The sequence below is a fragment of the Taeniopygia guttata genome, chromosome 4 (assembly GCF_048771995.1).
Source record: "Taeniopygia guttata chromosome 4, bTaeGut7.mat, whole genome shotgun sequence".
Classification (NCBI taxonomy): Eukaryota; Metazoa; Chordata; class Aves; order Passeriformes; family Estrildidae; genus Taeniopygia; species Taeniopygia guttata.
This window is the reverse complement of record NC_133028.1, coordinates 5,398,173-5,413,494: the sequence shown is the minus strand read 5'-3', so window position 1 is coordinate 5,413,494 and position 15,322 is coordinate 5,398,173. Positions and strand designations below refer to the sequence as shown.

The window sequence follows — 15,322 nt, the reverse complement described above, 5'->3', positions numbered from 1 at the left end:
AAAATGCAACATTTCTGAAACACAAAAATGTCTCTTCTTCACTACACAAAGTATTTGCAAGCACTTCAATGATATCTGACATTTAACTTAACTTTTAAATATGACTTTAAAACATAAGAAGAACTTCTTTTAATAGTAAGCACACTGACAAAAACCAGAAGACCAAAATTTTATCATATGTTGAATTTTTTCTCTTCTCAGTAGTTTTGAAAAATTTGAAATTAGGTTTAAAAAAGGTGTCACCTAAAGCATTAATTGATACACAGTGAGCTGAACTGCAAAATCTCCTTCAAGCAGAGCCAGATGATAAAGCTGAACTCCCACAGAAAGGGGTCATCCCTCTTATACTCTCACTATGCTCTGGCGACAAAACCCCTGTCCCTTTGGTTGTGCTGGCTCTGGCACACCCTGATCCCCAACACAAAACTAATCCAGTAAGAAGTGAACAGTGCTCTTCTGGGTTAGCAAGTGGTGAGACAAGGGTTAAAGGCAGCACAGGGCACAGAGCAGGAGCTCTGTGGCAGGAGGAGACTGCAGTGCCATGCCACCTACTGCAGCCCATGAGGCCCAGGTCCTGCCCTTTTGTGCCCTGCAGTTAAACTCTTGAGCTGCACCACAGTTTAAACCCCAGGAGCTCCCTGTTTGCAAGGCAGAGCTCGAAACACACAGACACAAAACATCTTTTCAGGCTCTTACCTTCCCTGAATAGGAGCTCAGCCCATAGGTGGTCAAAGACTTTCCCCCAACTAAGACAACATCCTCGCCGAATTTGTAGGATGACTCGAGAAGAGATTCAACTGTGAAAGGAACGGCTTCCATGCTCTCTCGATCCCGGTCCCACTGGAAGAGGTCCCCATCCAAGGAAGGGATAATCATCTTGTTTCCAAACACCTAAAATAAGTGAATTCAAGGTTAGCTATGATTTAACCATCATTTTACCAAAACACACAGACCACAAATGGCAACAAAAATGCTGTATAAGCAAGTCTAGTACGCTATGCTCCAGTGTCCTAATGGTTTTGTATCTCAGAGTCCTATTTTTCAAAGTTATACTGAAGACAGAAAACTTTCAGGCATTCAAATCAAATCCATATTTCACTATTCTTAGTTAAAAAACAGTTCAGTGTGTGACACTTCTTCAAAACATTTGAAAGCTCGATGAGTTGACAGGTTTCATCCAAAACTGCAGAAAATATGATGTGGGTTGAAAGCAAATTCTCCAAAGAGACAGGCACCGGTTAAAGTGCAAAGTTTTGCAAATTATTTGTGATAGTTTCAAAATAGAGTAATTTTAAAAGTACAACTGAGGCTGTTTTCATGATTAATGTCTATTTCAGAATATTCAACTGTCTGTAAAGCAGAGAGAGCAATTGAGATCAGAGCTCGTATTTCACCTTGGCCTCTCCAGACAGTTAAATCTGACTTCCCCTCGGAATTTCTTATCTTTAAGCACACTGTTCCTTTAAAAATTGCCTGGCTTTTCCCTAAACACACAAGTAAGGGGATACAATATTTCACCCATTACACAGAGATTTTCAAGGAGATCCTAGTTCGGAAGTATGAGTCATTGTCAGGGAGTACTAAGGGACTTATTAAGAAACTCATTATCAGCATGATGGACCATAACTAATGCTGTGGAGCCACAGTGGCTGTGCCCATCAAGAACAGTGAGAAACTGTAATCCACATAATCTTAGCTTCTGAGGATATGGATTAACATGGGAGGTTTTACTGCTTTTTCAGAACCTCTGTCCATTTGGGCAGTATCCTACAACATAATACATTAAATTTGGATACTTGACACATTAAGAAATAAAGATTGCTTCTGGTACACCTGTATTAATCACTTGGAAAAAAATATCCCTGCTCAGACTCCAAAGCCTAGATGTTTATTACAAAGTGGTACAAAAGATGCAGAAGGTTTCTTGTTGTTATTATTTCTGGAGCTACTGTGAGGATCTGAAACCATATCTTCTGCATGATTCAAATTCCATGTAACATGGAATTTTTATTCCTCTAACTGGTTCAGAGTCGAGAACAACAGCATTAAGTAAAATTAGGATTCACCTGAACAGGGAGGGAAAGACAGATGTTGTAGATGTGTGCATGTCACGACTAGTATCTCCTCATACACTGTTCAACACATTTAATTTACAGAGAAAATTCAGGTGAGTTACCCCACACTGCTGGTATTTATGATCCCTAAAGGATCTTACACCAATGCTTTCCAGCTTTGAAAAGGCTCATGATGACAGACAATTGAAATAAAAACTCCTCTCAGGAGCACAATGTGTAATTGAAGAGATGATAAAAATAAGCTCCTGAGATTGGCTATGAAGCTCTTACAAAGCAAAACTAGGTGTATTCTTTCCCTCTCAGATATTTACCTTATGGCAATAAAGGCCAAATGTCCCAGAAAAGACACTGCATGTGGCACACAAGTGTTGCATTATGGCCTCCAATTGGGGAGGAAAAATAAACACACACAGCCCTGTGCACATACGCACAGAAATAAACCAACAAAAAAGGAAATATTCTGGTGAGGAGTGTGGCAAGTCATTTGTAGAGATCACCTGATCGGTGGACAAACAAAGCAAACAAGGTTAATATAAAGATTCATAAAGATTCATATTCAAGAGCAACCTTGTGATCTTGAGAAACAAGAGACTGAGATTTGGAAAACACATTTTTAAAACCAAAATGCCAGTGCCAAAATTGCAGCTGCAACCATGGTGGAAGTACCTTGTTAAAACATTCAACACAGAGGAGTAATGCTACAAAATGTTTCTGTAATATATTCTTTCAGAAGCTCATAATATTTCTGATGACAACTTTTAGCCCGTGCAGCTGTTACTTTGCATTAACAAATCCTCTGAATGGATCTGCACACGATCCATACACATGCAAGTAGTCTGAAAGCCCAGCCAGTATGAGATACTCTGCTCCAAGGGTTAGAGACCATTCCATGGCTTGTGAAGAATAGAGACAGTGGTGTAAACTGCCCAGGAATTGCTGCTGAGCATGGAAGACTCTCTGGGGGTAACTGCAAGCTCTGGGGACAGCGTGACACATGTCACCTCATTTGGGACAGTGCCTCCCCTGTCCCAAAGCTCTCCCTCCAGGGCCTGAGTAAGAAAATTTTCCACCAGCAAACAACACACACATATTGGCCACTCCTAGGAACCACACCCAAATTTCCAAGATGCATGATGTTGACTCAGCGACACACACATGTATACCCCCAAAATATGGATCAAATCAGGTTATGGATTTGAAAATTCCCTGGCAGTGCTCTCTGCCTGCTCGAGTGTTAAAACCTCGGTCCCCATAACCTGCAGAGGACAGAAGACACTGTCGGTCAGCTCTGCTGATCACCTGTCCGTGCTCCCAACCTTGAGGGCATGCACAGGAGCAGCAGGTCCTGGTGACATTGGGAGGGAAAAGCTGAGAAAAGACACAGCTGCTGTCCATGAACACATCAGGGGAGAGAGCAGGGACAGCAGGAAGAGCTGTTGCAGTGAAGGACAATGCTAAAGCAGGAGTGGATAAGGTTAAACTGACCCTACGTGCAAGTGAGACATTTGGGTTACTTACCATCACAAATGAGCTATTTCACTACAGAAACGGAAAAAAATCACCTTATTTTAGGATGACTTTATCTGTAAGTGAATTACATGACACAGTGCTGACAAGAGGTAGTACCTCATTACCATGAAGGTCTTCTTTTAACAAAATAGCTTTATTTGAAGAATGAGGCAGGAATGCAAATGTGCCACTTGCAGGTGCCCACAGTCATGTGTAACAAAAGGCATTTGTGGCCACTTGTGGTGACATCCGTTTTCAAAAGAGCAGTTCAGCCAGAGGCTTTGGAAGGACATTAATAACAACAACTATCTGAATTATGCAGCTCATCTGTAGTACATGAGAAGCAGAAAAGGGACTTTCCTTGAAAGTACTAGCAACTAGCATCGGCATGCAGCTCAGGTAAAGGAATGACATCACCCTGTATCTCAAAAGCATTACCTCATCTCCTAATCCAAGGAGTGAGTCACCCAGGCAGTCAGCTGCAAATCTCTTGGCACAGAAAATGTAGGTTACCACGATGCACTTACACATTCCCCTGATCTGTCAATGTAAATAGCTATTTGTTGAGCTCCACTGGTCAGCAATATGGCACATAATTGTTAAGTGGCTTGTCTTTCAGCAGTAACACTTAGAAAAAGCCCCACGTTAACACGGAGCCCCAGCCCAGGCGCTGCTCTTTTGCTCATTAAGAGTTTGCAGCCCAAGTTCTCCATTGGCTCTGCGCGGGGCTCTGCAGCCCTATCAGCGCCGCGGGCTGCGCAATCTCCGGGCCGACGGGTGAGGTAATGCAGTTTCTAAAAAGCATCCACAAAAAAGCAAAAAAAGCCATAACGATCCGGAATGGCACACGCTTCCAGGGAATTTGCTGTCTAGACTCTTTATGGAAAGGAGGGCACCGTACGCCAGGTGCCACGGCAGGTTGAGCGGTGCACGAAGCCGCTGATTTACAGCGGCGGAGAGAAGAGAAAAAGAAAGGAAAGGGAAAATTGTGTAAACAGAGATCAAAACAAGCTGAAGTACTAAAGCTTCCAGGAGCTGTTTAACAGCAAGTGTGACATTCTACCCCCTTCCTAAGGCTCTTTATCGTCTGAAAGGAAAATCAAGCCTGCTCACGTGCAGACACATCTGAGCCCAGTCTGGTGCCAAAACAGTCAATATTATTGTTTACAGATGGGCTGGACTATCTACTAACTCCAAGGAAATAACCACGCACAAGTGAAATATTTTCCTTAAAATAGGATTTTATGTCTTTATGTTTTTCTAACACTTATGCTTGTAGTTCTCAAATCTTACTGTTACTATAAGCTGCAAGAGCTTCATTCCAATTACTAATTAACTAAGACCAACCTACATGATCTTAAGTGATAAAGGTACCAGTTTTTTCCCCTCTATGATTATCCCTACAATAGGATCACTGTAGCAAACAGGATCAAAGCCAATATCAAGCACGCTCTTAAGAAAACTACTCGCTGAGAACTATGTCTTTTAAGCCTCTTTAAAATTAATCTAGGCAACATATTAAAAGTCACATATGGCAGCTTTATTCTGAAGGGTAGAAATAAGAGTCTGCACAAAGAAATGTGGGAAAGTGAAAGGAAGCTGGTATGCTCCACATTAAAAAAACAAACAAACAAATTAAAAACACACACCCACAGACAGTAACACAGGTATTCTTACTGTAATTGTTTACAGATTTTTCAGGTAATATAGATATAGATAGATATACATACACACACAATTTTTGAGATGTCCCTAGTTTGGGCTGGTCTGGAACTGATTTATTGCCTGCTCTTTTTTGCTATGCAGGAAGATTACCTGCACAGAGACACTGGCTTATGACTTGTTCCAATAGAAAAGGTTATTTCTCCTCCTCACCTTAGATTTCAGGATGCTGATTCACCTGTTTTGCCTCCAGCTACCTGCAGAAATCCTGAAGCACAGGGCACGACGAGGATGACAGTGTACTATTACTAACAGGCAAACCCTAATCAAACAGCAGCACACAGGGATGAAGGGGCCAACCAGAGTCTTCGAACTTCTGCAAAGCCCACAGCATCCCCACTTCCTAAGAGAACAAAGACCCGGACACAAGCACAGTCTTTGGAAAAACTGAGGCTGTTCAGCTATTCCACTGCCTAAAGCACTGGTAAAAGAGCAAAGTATTCTTCAAAGTATTGTTCAACCAGCCAGGAAAAAGAAAATTGACTGTGAAAGGAAGTCCATGATTTAGATCAGTAAAACAACCTGAGACATGTTCAAGGGCAATGAGGAAGCTGAGGCAGGAAATACCAACAGGTTGATGTTTGTCTAGAAAATTTTTCCTTCTTGTGAGTACCATTACTCCTGATCTCAGCACTACACTTGTTTATGAAGCACATACCTGTCCTGACCGTCCTGTGGCTGTTAAACACTGAACATGCCCAAGCCATCTCTGAGACCAGGACTGTGAGAAAGGCTGCACCTGGCCATCAGATAATCAGTATTTTATTGAGCTGTTTACAGAGGTGGGGTTAGGTGGCCTTCCTCCCCTGCAGAGCTGAGAGCCAGCCAGTGCCAGGGCGGCACATCAGAGAAGCCATGGAAATAGGTTTCATCTCAGCTGGGCTGTGACAGCCTGAAAGAGCACACCAGGTCTGCACAGCAACAGTGAGCAGAGATGTTTCTCAGAGCTCAGGCTGATTTTTACCATCAGGCTGTACAGCTCATCCAGCAACAGTTCACAGCGTCTATCAAGTGACCAAACCTGGTCCGTAACTCCTGCCTGCGTTAAGTACCTTACGATACAACTTTGTATCTATTACAGCCTTTCATCTCCTTCCATCATCCCCCACACTCTACAAGCTGGTAGTTTCTATTTCATTTTTCATGAATACGTGGAAAAGAGTAATAAATTCAACTTTCGTGGGCCTATATTTTCTGTATGATGAGTGTGTGAAGTGATGCTGTAACCCTTTGCCTGGATGAGTACTAGAGAATTTATTTCAAAACTCCTTTCTTCTCTCTTTTCAAAGTAACACCTGCAACATCCTGCCAACAACTTTAATAAAAGACTAGAGCTGGTATATCTGTCACGATTCCACACTTCAGATCTGATCAAAATCTGATCAGGTGTAAGCACCACAGTCCCTGCAAAACTGTCTTTTACACAAACAGTGTGAAAAGCAACAGATGACAGCAGCACAGCAGCTTGAGACTTATACCCTCCTTTCCCACCTCAGGGGCACACTCCCGTGTTCAGCTTGAGTTTGCCCTTGTAATAGTTATTCCTGCTCTGCCCTCCCCTGAAGGGCCATAAAGGAAATCTGAGCAACTGCAGTGTGCTAACTAGACCACCCCAGCTTCAAAAGAGATCAGGAACCCAATACTGTTTGCTGTGCAATCACACAGACCCTTCCTCTCAAGACAAGCAAACTGAAATACCACACTTACTTTAATCATAGTCAAACAAGACTTGGGGTTTTGAGATACAGAGATGCCAGCCTGCTCTGCTGCCATGGTAACAGACTTAAAAACTGTTCTCCTTAATAATAATAAAAAACCCAACTGCACAGTGCTTTAAGAAAGACTTTATTTTGACATTATTCCATCCCCCTCTTTTACATGGCAAGTTTTATTAATAAGACTGCAAGTCTTCTGAAACTTAAGAGCAGTGCTTTCTGAGACAAACTGGTGCTGCTGCTGCTAGCAAGCCCATCACTGAGCTCCTTGGAACTAACAGCACCTCTGGGAGTGGATTAGTGGAAAAAAATTACGCAAAGCCTTGCCTTTCCAGAAACAGGCCCTGCACAGTTTGTCAGCCACCATGGCAAAACTGGTCCTTGTATTTTGTTTGCAAGGCTAGGCTTTGGTAGTGGGGGGCTACACAGGTGGGAAGAACTCCGCACTGGAACAGGGGAAGAGTGTGAGGGGTCCTCCCTTGAGGAGGAAGAAGTAGCAGAGACAATGTGTGATGAACTTACTGCAGCCTCCATGCCCCATCCCCCTGCACCACTCTGGGGTGGAGGGAGAGAAAATCAGGGTGAAGTAAAGCCTGGGAAGAAGGGAGGGGTGGGGGAATGTGTTCTTCAGATTTGGCTTTATTTCCCCTTATTCTAGTCGGGTTTTATTGGTAATAAAACTGGTTTCCCTGAGTATAGTTTGCTTTGCCTGTGACAACGCCTGGTGAATGATCTCTCCCTGCCCTCACCATGACCCAAGAGCCTTTTCAACAGATTTTTCTCTCCCCTGTCTAGCCGAGGAGGGATGTGACAGGGTGGCTTTGGTGGGCACCTGGCATCCATGCAGGAGCAATAGCAGAAGGTTGTGGCACTTAAGGAGACCAGGACTCAAACTGATCTCAGCTGGACCCTGTGTGTTTCTTCTCCTGGCCCTGCATGAATGGATGATTTTGCAGATAAGGACACAGAGTCCATGTGAAAAACTAAGTCCCAGAGGAAATCCTATAGGAAAAGAGCCTGATACAGGACGAGAACAGAACACAGCAAATCAGTCTCCTCTTTCAAGGATGCAAAGAAAGAAACATGCAGCGAGTTTGACAAAGATTAATAGTTACCTCCTTATGGAGCACAAAGTCCAGAAGAAATTAGGAAATGAGATGTCAGTGGCTGTGCTGCTAGAGGAATGATTTGCTAAGCTGTATAAATCGCTTAACCCTTGAAATGGGCCCTTCTTTATATAGATAAAGTATAGCCTGAAAGTTAAAAAAGGCTCTAGGGCAGAATAAATTACTCTTTTCGTGTACTGGGCAGCTGAATTCTAACTATCCAAGTTATCTATTACCTGAAACAGGTATTTGTCTAGGTACTAGAGTTGATCCATTTTAGTATCTGTAAACACCAGAATGCTAAACAGCCAAAACAAAACATGCAGTGGGCCATATGCAATTAAATTACAAGCTCTCTTCCTGCCCTTATCTAGACCCAGGAGGTGAGGAGTCCAGACCACAAGATTTGCAAGAAGTGGCTGAGGGAGCTGCAGTTAGTTAGCCTGGGAAAAAAAGGAGGCTCAGGGAAGACCTTACTGCCCCCTACAACTACCTGAATGAAAGTTTTAGCCAGGTGAGAGGAGTTAATCTCTTTTCCCAAGAAACAAGCAATAGGACAAGAAGGAATGGGCTCAAGTTCCATCAGGGAAGGTTTAGATTGGCTGTAAGGAAAACTTTCTTCACCGAAAAGATGATCAAGCATTAGAACTGGCTGCCCAGGGTAGTGGTAGAGTCACCATCTCTGGGGAGATGTAAAAGTCTTGTGGATGTGCCACTTAAGGATGTGGCTTAGTGGTGACCTTGGCAGTGCAGGGTTAACACTTGGACTCTGTAATTCTGTAATCTTAGAGGTGTATCCCAACCTAAACCATTCTGTTAGTCTACTATAAAGAGAATAAAAAAACAGAGACAATGGGGATGGTAAAAAGCCTTTCCAATATTTGGAGCATTTTGACTATGGGTGTGAGCATGAGGTGAAAGCTGGTCGTACACAGAGTGACTCTGAGAAACTTTCCTGGCTTTGCACAAGGCAGAACATCACCTGAGGACAGGTCTCAGAGCTTTGGTATCACACAGGCCACAATATCCTGCTCTGCAGCTGCTCACGTGTCCCCTAACTGGAAGCTGTCATCCTCCAAAACGTCCTTAAAGCAGTGAAAGGACACGTGTAAGCATTTCCTCTGGGCTTTGTCGGTGCTACCTCCAAGTGTCAGCAATGCAGCCACCAAGCTGCAGCTGCAGGAAGGCTTTTGGGCTTTTTAATTGACCAGGACACCAAACTAAGAGGACTGAAGATGGGCAGTTTCAGCAACAGCCCTGCCTGGGGTAATGGTGTGATGGTGCTGCGCCACACTGACCACCAGCTCACCTCAGGCAGCTGTCAGCAATTCCCCTTTTCTTCAAGTTTGCGATTTCCCACTAAAAAAGTTGCTGTGTTTCCTATAAAAGCTCAGGGTACTTTAAAACAATTAGTCTTTTGCAGATCACTTTTTGTCCACTAAATAACATTAGAAATTTATTTTCAGGAGAATTTTAAATTGCATTTTAGTTTCATCAAGAAAGCAACAAAAATCTGTACTCAGAAATCCACAGGTCTCTCTAGTGAAGTTTCCCAAGCCTGTCACCTCTTCATGCACATGTGTGTGTTTCCAGCAACAGAACAGAAAAGAACCACTTATGCCATCAGGAATGCTAACACATCCATGCAGTTAAAGAGTAGTCACATCCATTCTCTTCCTGCAAAACACAGGCTCCACTCCCCTTGATAGCCCTAATAAGCCTTCTCTGCCTCAATTGCAATTAGAATTTATCTTCCTTTGAAGTATAATTCTGGACACACACTTCTTATTCATTATGAGCTTTTCCAGAACCATTTAAGACACTAATCTGTCTCTCTCTACCCCGCAGGCAACACGGAATCACATTTCCTTCTCCTGCAGTGGAATGGAGATGGCAGCTGATTCCCTGTCACGGGATATCTTAGCACACAGTTTTCTCAATTTTAAACTGGTCACCTCCAACCTTCAACAATAAATCCACTGTTATCAATCCCCACATCTTGTATTTCAATTTAGCACAGTTTAATTTAATGTCTGTTATAGAAAACCTCTACAACCGAGAACCAGCTGATGTGCCAGTCTTCCTCGGCAGGAATGACACCTCCAACTATCTAAGCATCTGGTGGTTTTACATGTCTCAGTAGTGCACAAAAATAAAGGTCACTACAGGACACTAGAATATTCTTTCAGACAACTAAAATTATACCAGTTTACCTACAAGGAAATGTATTTTCCCTAGTTTAGTCACATCAATAACCAGACCACTGACCTACCCTCTCTGCCTGCTTTAAAAGAGAGGCAATTCAGTGGTCAGAACATATAGCTGGAAAGTAATTTTACAGCATGGTTATGTTAAAATTTTTATTCTTTGTTGAGTAAAACTGTCCTTTAAAAACCTTTTGCACAGACTCAAACACCTCAGAGAACCACTTGCTGTTCTATGTATATGAAAGTCTGACTCTCCTGAGAGCTGCCTGGATGCTGCACGGAGACTCTTCCAAGTGCTAAGCAGGAAAGGTTGTTTCTGTTGCTGGCATGTCCCATTCCAGATGTTTTAAGATGCACCCAAGATTAAGAGTTAAAATTACTAACAGTGAACTAGACAGAGGCATTCATTTTTAAGCAGAATTCAGAACAAAGACATTTTCTCAGAATGTCTGTGTAGTTTGAAAAGTATCTCCTTTTTGTTTGGCCAGTGAATGTTAGCAGAGTCAGAACAGTTTTATATAGCATTAATATAAATTCCTAATATTCATCACTGCATTTAACAGTGGCTATAATAACCTCTTCAGTGAAAACACTCAAGTGTCTGACAGCCTTAAGTGTTCTCCACCCATATTGAAGACAAACACTATCAGCTTTTCCTTGGATGGTATTTACAGATAGTGACTCAACTGAAAAATAACTATAATAGAAAGCCACGAACCAAGCAAACACATACGTTTTATTCAAACTAATAACATACTGCTGTAAGTGGTTGGTAAAACTTTCCTAATTCTTTCAAAGACACTGTTAAATTAGTTACCCTCCCTGAACCTCTGGGAGGGCACAAAGCAGAATTTACAATTCAGGCCCCTCAAAGGGCATTTTGACCTCTTGCCTTGCCCTGACCCATTTCTATGTGATTTTGTATTTTCTTCTATTCCAGAGTGTAAGAGGTCAAAGGATGGGAATTGCTGAGTTTTCTCCTGTGTTCCCAAAGCAACCCAAGACAGATTTGGGCTCTTCTCTGGCTTGTCTGGGCATAGAGGTTGTCTTATCCTAAGTACTACAATGTGCAGGCAAGCCAGTATTTCAAAGTGAGTCCCAGGTGTCTGCACACCTCACAGCAGAATTCTATATTCTTTTGGGAAACCAAAGCACTGAAAATTCGGAAGGGTTAATGATGCAGATAAAAGGAGGGAAAAAGAAAGAATATACACTCGTACTGTACATTAAATTCAGTCACTAGTGGAGTTTTTTTGAGATTTCAAAATCCTTTTCCAACTCACTGCTCTAAGCAAAAAAGGAACAATCTGCTCAAAATCTCTATGGGTTCACTTCATCAACAATGCAGTGAGTGTTCAGATGACTTCAGTATAAAACTTCCTCACCTCTTCAGATTTCTCTGGAGAAAAAACTGCAATGCTAGGCTATTCCATAAAAATATGCCATTTCTATATGCAAAAAAGGATGACACAGATGTCTAGGTTTGTAGAAAAGTTGGTTTTATGTGGCTATTCCAATGAAAAGATATACTTATGTTTATATATCTATATATACACATAATGCAATACAAAGGTCATGAGAGTCGTTATTGGAATAAGGATGTTGACAGATTTAGTGACATGGCATAATCAAATTATTGATTTTTCCAGGATACAGTGGTATGTTTACTCTGCTATAAATGTCAGCCTTGTGAGCTGAAACTGATTTTGTCCCATGATCTTCAATGTCTCAAATAAGGAAATAAGATGCTTACTTAGGGATTAGTCTGTAACAGCCTACCAGGTACTTTTATCTAGTCCATCCCAGTGTAGCTTCTGCCCAGAGCACTGAAACAACTCTGATTGGTGCCCATTAAGTAATTTAGTATAAAGCTTGGAGGTAAAAGAATTAATCATCCTCATCAGCAAACTATGTGCTATGAACCTTTCCCACTGCTTCTGAAGCAGTTCTCTCTTTCACTATAATTAAGCATCATTATTTCAACTCGCTGCTGCTCCCAAAAGTATTCCTTCTCTAAGTATGGACAGTCTATTAATTACAAACCCAAATTTTAAAGAGCAAAGTGTTTTATTAAAATTAAGCTCCCTTTTAGAAAAGTTGTGATTCAATGACTTTACTGTGAATTTCATCAGGCAATCTTTATGTGCAGGTAACAAGAAAACTTGGAGTTGCAACCAGGCTTTTACAGAGAAAGGTTTTCCATTTAAAAACAATGGATAGGGAAACTGAGTTTTAAAATTCTCACACACAAGCCTGAACTGCAGAGTCAACTTTTCAACATTGGCACCCCGACCATGATTTGTTTATTTTGGAGCTTAGAGCTAAGGAAAGAATTTTAGCATTTTAGTTACCCAGACACACAATTAATACTTCAGCAGCCCTTCCTTTCTAATTGATCTGTTCACATGACAAATGATGAACATCTCACTTGTCAGTGTCTTAAGCAGTAGTTTCAAGATCTGAAGCGTTTGACAGAGCTGCTGGAACATTTGAAATTTCACTGCCTCACTTTCCTAATTAACACACGAGCTCCAGACAGCCAGGTTGACATTTTACACTTAGGTAAAGGAAGTTAACTACAGTTCTGTTCAACACTGAAAGTTTGAAAATCTAAGGTCTATTCTTAAAAGGCACTTGGAAATTAAATTGTGGTGCGTGCTTTTGCACCAGGACTTGGAACTTCAGTTCATTATAGTTACACTACACTTGAGATAGTTAAAAAAAACCCTCATCAAAACAATTAACACCCAGCAGCACATACTTTCCTTGCTCTGAAAGAACACAAATTTTTGTCACTGCAAGTGTAACACAGAGTTTCTGATATGCCATTTCTTGCAAGGAGATGTAATTTAACAGCTTACATAATGTTACTGATTTATGATGAATACTGTGGTTGCTAGCACAGAAACCTTTGTTACTTCAAAACTGCTGGAAGAGGAAGGAAAAGCCTCAAGACTCAGTTCGAGAGAATAAAACTCAACAGGTCACATGTCCACATCAGTGTTTTGACCCAAATCAGAATTCTCCCAGCAATTTTATTGAGGTGAATTACTCACTTAAGTATCTAGATTCACTACATGAAGTCTTTCAGCTGATTACTGACAGCAGATTAAACATTTAAATGCAGTTTATTCAGAGTATTCATCACTTTTCATCATGTTTCTTGTTAAATTCTGTCTTAACAGCATTTGTTTACATGACAGTAAGAAGTCTAAAAAGGCCCATATTCATAACACTTAACAGCTTCTAAAAGGCCAAAATGACCTTTTCCTTCCAAAATTAGTTCTCTTATAGGCTCTACATCTTAACTGCCAAAATACCTCATTGTCTTTGGCCACAGCTGTAGAAATGAAACTATGTGAAAGCCCACCTGAAAGTCTAACTTCCTCTATCCATAACAAAAGCTCTTTAAAAATGTATTTTTATGACTGCCACAACCTACTGATTTGTAATCACAGAAGACAATTAAACACCACATGGACAAACTAAAATTTTTTTGTCTAAACCCCAACCTTTCATTTCTACAGTCATACCATATTGGAAAAAATATCAAAACCCTGGACAGACAGCTGAGTGACAAAATCTGTATTTGCAAAAACACTTCTATCATTGGAAATGCTTGCACTCCCAAAATCTTTAAAAACCTGGGCTTGTGACTTGTAGTGAAAAAACAAAGTTTATATTTGCACAGATTTCAAATGTGTGCTTTTCATAACCACTGGTTCTATTTTCATGTGGTCATCAGAAACTAGTTGCAGAAACAGGTAAGAGACCAGTATTTTATGTATCTACTGCTGAGAACATTTGTGAAGGATCACACAATCACTGACACCTTCCATCTCACAAAGCGCTTTACAGTTCTCTCTTCTGTATTCTTTTCAATTCTGCTCTTACACATATTTTTGGAGGGGAAGTTCTTCTTTCCTACAGTGTTTTTTTTAAACCACAAAAATTCACCTGAACAAATCTCACAAAAATAAAATTCTCTCTCAGAAACAAAAGAATGTGATTAAGCATTCACATTACTTCATTAGCAGCTCTTACAATACCACAGCAAGAGATCACATCTTTCCTTTGACTTCTTTACACCAAAACAGAGGTCATGGCCACAGATAGCAATGAAGAAGCATAAGCAAGAAAGTCATGCAGTCTGAATGATCCTGAACTCCACTTTCATTCTCTGATGCTCATTGTGCAAAAGCATGGTACAGGACTGGTCATCAAAACCAATCATCGCTGACAGGGAAGGACCGTGTACTTCTGTGGTGTGTTATCATCCCAAATTACCTCTTTGTCAGTGTTTTTATTCCTCCTAATTCTAGGAGAGAATGAATCCAAGATCTCCCCAGTGCAGGAAAAGGGAAAAAAGGAAAAAAAACCCCAACTTTGTTCTAATTTTTAGCCTAGTTTATTGAAACCGATGGTGGCCAATAGCACCAAACCAGAAACTGAACTTTAGATTTTCTTCTTACAGTTCATCAGCAAGAAGTGACGCAACCCTCTACCACTCAGTACTTCAGGGTGACCTTCAGCACTCTGTTTAATTGCTAACACATACTATTTCACAGGCAGCCTGCTTATCTAGTATAAAACACCCCAAACAATCCTTTGTTCATTTATTAAGTCACAAGGACTTTTGCTTTTCTTGAGGGAAAAAAAAAGCCAGTACTTGCCAAGACATTGTCTAGTAATATGAGGCAGATGATCCTTTCATTTGCTTGAAATTACAACTAACTTGTTTTCAATAGCAATTACACACAATTCCCCAACTCAGTTACATCATCTAGTTTGGTAGTTATCAAACACATCAATCCCAAGGCTGAAATGCTGACACACTCCGTTTGAAATGGCAACATGATGTAAACACTCAAAAAAAAAAAAAAAAAGTTAGAGAATAGTACTGACAAAGTTTTTTAAGTGTTTGCTCCATTATTTAACATCTACCAAACAGGGAGGAAACTGCATTCCTTTTATTACAGACAACTCCA

At 41.0% G+C, this 15,322-nt stretch overlaps 1 protein-coding gene across 1 annotated transcript in view; it reads right to left on the bottom strand.

Annotated features, from left to right (window-relative positions):
• EIF2AK3 (eukaryotic translation initiation factor 2 alpha kinase 3) overlaps positions 1-15,322 on the bottom strand; it is a 42,362-nt gene that overhangs the window by 19,900 nt on the left and 7,140 nt on the right. The window contains exon 3 of the mRNA XM_002187294.7: positions 697-891. Coding sequence (XP_002187330.6) covers positions 697-891 — 195 coding nt within the window. The remainder of the gene's footprint in view (positions 1-696; positions 892-15,322) is intronic.